Here is a 3,706-nt window from a genome sequence, read left to right as displayed (position 1 = left end):
TATCTCTTCCTGGAAATGGTGCCGTTGACACAATTTTATGCAGGTATTCAATTGTCCCAGCTCCTAAGCTTTCAGTGTACCCGATGATTTTGGAGACAAAAACCTTCTACAGTAAGTGACAACTCTGGTAAGTCGCGTTAACGATGAATACTTGGTAAGTATACTACTCTCTGCTGTGGTGCTTGTAGTGGTGTAACATTTTAACTTTCTTTCTTCAATTGTAGTATCCGCAATCTCTCTTTTATAATCAATGTTTTTCTGTTTCAAGAACTCCGGGCCTTGCTTCCACATCTGGATAAGGTGGTTTAGCTCTTCTCTATACTTAAGCCAATCCTTCATCAGTGATGAAGGGAGTTCCTGATCCCAATCGATGCCCGACAGCCATAATCTTTGTATGAAAACCTTTGCTGTTATTATGGCTGGAGCTATCCATCCGAGAGGGTCAAACAATTTCGCGATGTCCGAAATAACTCTGCGCTTCGTTACAGGAGTTTCCAAAGGAGGAAGATTTACGGTGTACTCGAATTCGTCGGAGCTTCTATTCCAGGTAAGTCCTAGAATTTTACTAACCGTGTCTGTTTTAAGTTCCAGGTGTCCTCCGGTTGCTTGTCTATGGTCTTCCTGTATATGATCCAATAATTCGGAATTATTGGTAGACCATCGCTGAAGCTCGAATCCTCCACGACCAAGCAAGTTCTTCATTTCGTGGTAGATCTTAATACCTTCTTCGACATTCTGGCATCCTGTCATCAAATCGTCGACGTAGAAGTCCTTCAACACACGGTTTGACGCAAGAGGAAAATCAGCTCCCTCATCGTGTGCAATCTGCTGTAAGGATTTCACTGCCAAGTATGGTGCCGATGATGTGCCGAAGGTTACACGGAGAAGACGGAAATGCTGCAACTCATCTTCTGGGTTTTGACGCCATAGGATTCGTTGAAAATCAACATCCGTCTCAGACACCTTAACTTGCCTGTACATCTTAATGATGTCTGCAACGAGGCATATTGGAAACTGGCGCCAATTCATCAGGATGTGACGCAACTCAAGTTGAAGAGTTGGACCGACCAACAGATCCTGATTCAACGACGCACCATTGGTTCCCGTGCACGATGCATCGAAAACAACTCTCACTTTGGTGGTGATCTTGTCATTTCGCACTACTGCGTGATGTGGTAAATACACCGCATCCGTCTTTTCTTTATCCTCGACCTTCTCCATATGGCCGAGGTCCAAGTATTCCTTGATGACCTTGACATACTCTTTCTTCATGTCAGGGTCTCGTAAAAACCGCTTTTCTAAAATAAGAAATCTTTTCTGGGCAATTTGTTTCGAGTGACCATATTTGCATTTCGGATCCGGTGTGCGAAAGGGCAAGCTAACCACGTAACGACCAGATTCGTCTCTACGTGTCGTTTCCGCGAACAACTTTTCACACAACTGCTCTTCTTCCGTTAAATATTTTTTCTCAATATCGTATTGGTCGGACTCCAACTCCCAGAACTTCCGTAAGAGCTCACTCTCGTCTGAATGAGCTGAGTGCAAACTAACAACAACGTTATGACACGTTTCCAACTGGGCGCCTGCTTCTTCAACTTCACCAGAAAGGATCCAGCCAAATTTAGTATTCTGAGCAAGAGGGTAGCCCGGTGGACCCCTAATCAACCCTTGCAACAGAATTTGGCTGTAAACCTCGGCACCTAATAGAACATCTATTTTATTGGGTATGCCAAACGAAGGGTCAGCTAAAACTTCACAAGATAGTGAAGGCAACATCGGGACGACTATCTTCCTATCAGGCAAGAGAGACGTCACCTTGTTCATAACATACGCCTTGATAGATATGACAAAACTGGGGTCGTGGCGGGACTGAATTTTCATGGAGACCATGAACCTACAGGACAAAGATGCTTGTGGGTCACCGCCTAGACCTGAGACAACAGTTTTGATGGGATGTCTCTTTAATCCCAATAACTGGACCGCGGACTCCGAAATGAACGAAGCCTGAGACCCCTGGTCTAACAGGGATCTTAAACAAATCAAAGATCCAGTACTTGACTCTACATTTATCAAGGCCGTGGCCAAGAGTACGTGGGTACTTGCCTTGGCGAAACACGTCATAGCACGTGTGGACTCACCCGCTGAAGATGACGCTGCTTCTGATGCAACAACATCGCTACCAATAGGCTGACCTGGACTACTATTATCAGATCTCGGGATACTTTTAGGATGGAGAAGGGTGTGATGTCTTCTGCGACAAAGATGACATTTTGTGGATTGCCGGCAGGTGTACACAGAATGGCCTGTGTTCAAGCAATTAAAGCACAGTCCACTGGTTTGGGCGAAACTACGCCGATTGTCTACGTTTTCTTGAGCAAATCTCTTACAATTAAATACTTTGTGTCCCTTGTCAGTACAAAATATACAACTGGCATTGTGAGGTGCGGTCACATGCAATGCTGTGGCCTTTTTACTGTTACCTGGCTTATCAATAACATTTGAACCTAGGCACTCTAGTGCCCGAAACCTATTCTCTAAAAATGATCTAAATTGACTTAGTTCCGGCAATTTATTTGAACAATCGTTAATTAAATTTTCCCACAATTTGCGTGACTCTGGATCGAGTTTTTGGCTGACAATATAAATAACTAGTATGTCCCAGGAGGTAACGTCAACCCCTAAGTTCTCAAGTGCATGTAAACATTCGTTCGTTATGTCAAGTAATTCCTTAATGGCACTTGAAGACTCAACAGTGATGTTCCTTTGGTTCATGAATCTTTTTAAAATACAATTGGCCAAAAACTTTTTATTGTTATATCTACTTTCCAACTGGGCCCAACAGGTAGTATAATTATCGGCCGTGATAGGAATATGTCGCAACAATTGCTCGGCTTCACCTTGCAAATGGCTCTTTAGATAATGAAGTCGTTGCACATCGTCCAAACTTGGGTTATTGTGAATGAGAGACACAAACAGATCTCTAAAACTAGTCCACTCTACATACTTGCCCGAAAAAGTTGGGATGTCGATCTTCGGTAGGCGTACATAGGCGACTTTGGCTTCGCTTTTCGAAGATTGCGTTGTTAGCGTAGTCGCCCGCAAATTTGCCAAAGCTCCTTTTAATTTCGATTTGAATTCGATGTAAATCTCCTCAACTTCTTCGAAGCGATCTGATTTATAATAATCAGATGATTCGAACTCTGTGCCTTCCGATTCAAAAATAATCCTCTGATGACCCTCTTTAAACGATGTCCAACATTCCTCCAAATTATCTAAACGCGTTTCGACATTTGACAATGTTATCCTATCTTTTGACTGTTTGCCGAAATTTGTTTTGTTTTTAACTATTCTGGATTTAAGATCCTCCTGACATTTGAGCAAACGATCCATAATTAATATTAAATGTGAAGGAAAACTTAAACACAAAACACTAATACACAACACAAACAATAAAAAAAACAAATAACAAAATAAAACAATCAAAATCAAGTAGGTAAAAAACACTAAATCCAAAATCAAATGCAAAAATTTTACAAGTTTAAAAATTATTTAAAAATCACAAGTGTAACGGAATTATCAATTAAATTTTACAAGTCTAAATTTCAACAAAATTTTTCTAAGTCCCGTAATATAAAATAATCTAAGTCCAGTATTCAGTAAAATTTTCTAAGTGTTTGAAACGTTATAATTCTATATGAAATCGGGC

At 41.3% G+C, this 3,706-nt stretch overlaps 1 protein-coding gene across 1 annotated transcript; it reads right to left on the bottom strand.

Moving 5' to 3' along the window:
- Nucleotides 1–164: 164 nt before the first annotated feature.
- On the bottom strand, nt 165–3,390 carry LOC106128591 (uncharacterized; the record flags this gene model as incomplete). The annotated part of the gene is made up of 3 exons (XM_013327053.1): nt 3,005–3,390; nt 2,100–2,251; nt 165–2,018 (listed from the first exon to the last, which is right to left on the bottom strand). Coding segments are annotated over exons 1-3 (2,392 nt in total), but the record flags the coding sequence as incomplete, so codon positions are not given.
- Nucleotides 3,391–3,706: the final 316 nt, after the last annotated feature.

Source organism: Papilio xuthus, unplaced genomic scaffold (assembly GCF_000836235.2).
Source record: "Papilio xuthus unplaced genomic scaffold, Pxut_1.1 DF828745.1, whole genome shotgun sequence".
Classification (NCBI taxonomy): Eukaryota; Metazoa; Arthropoda; class Insecta; order Lepidoptera; family Papilionidae; genus Papilio; species Papilio xuthus.
This window is presented reverse-complemented; position numbering and strand designations above follow the sequence as displayed.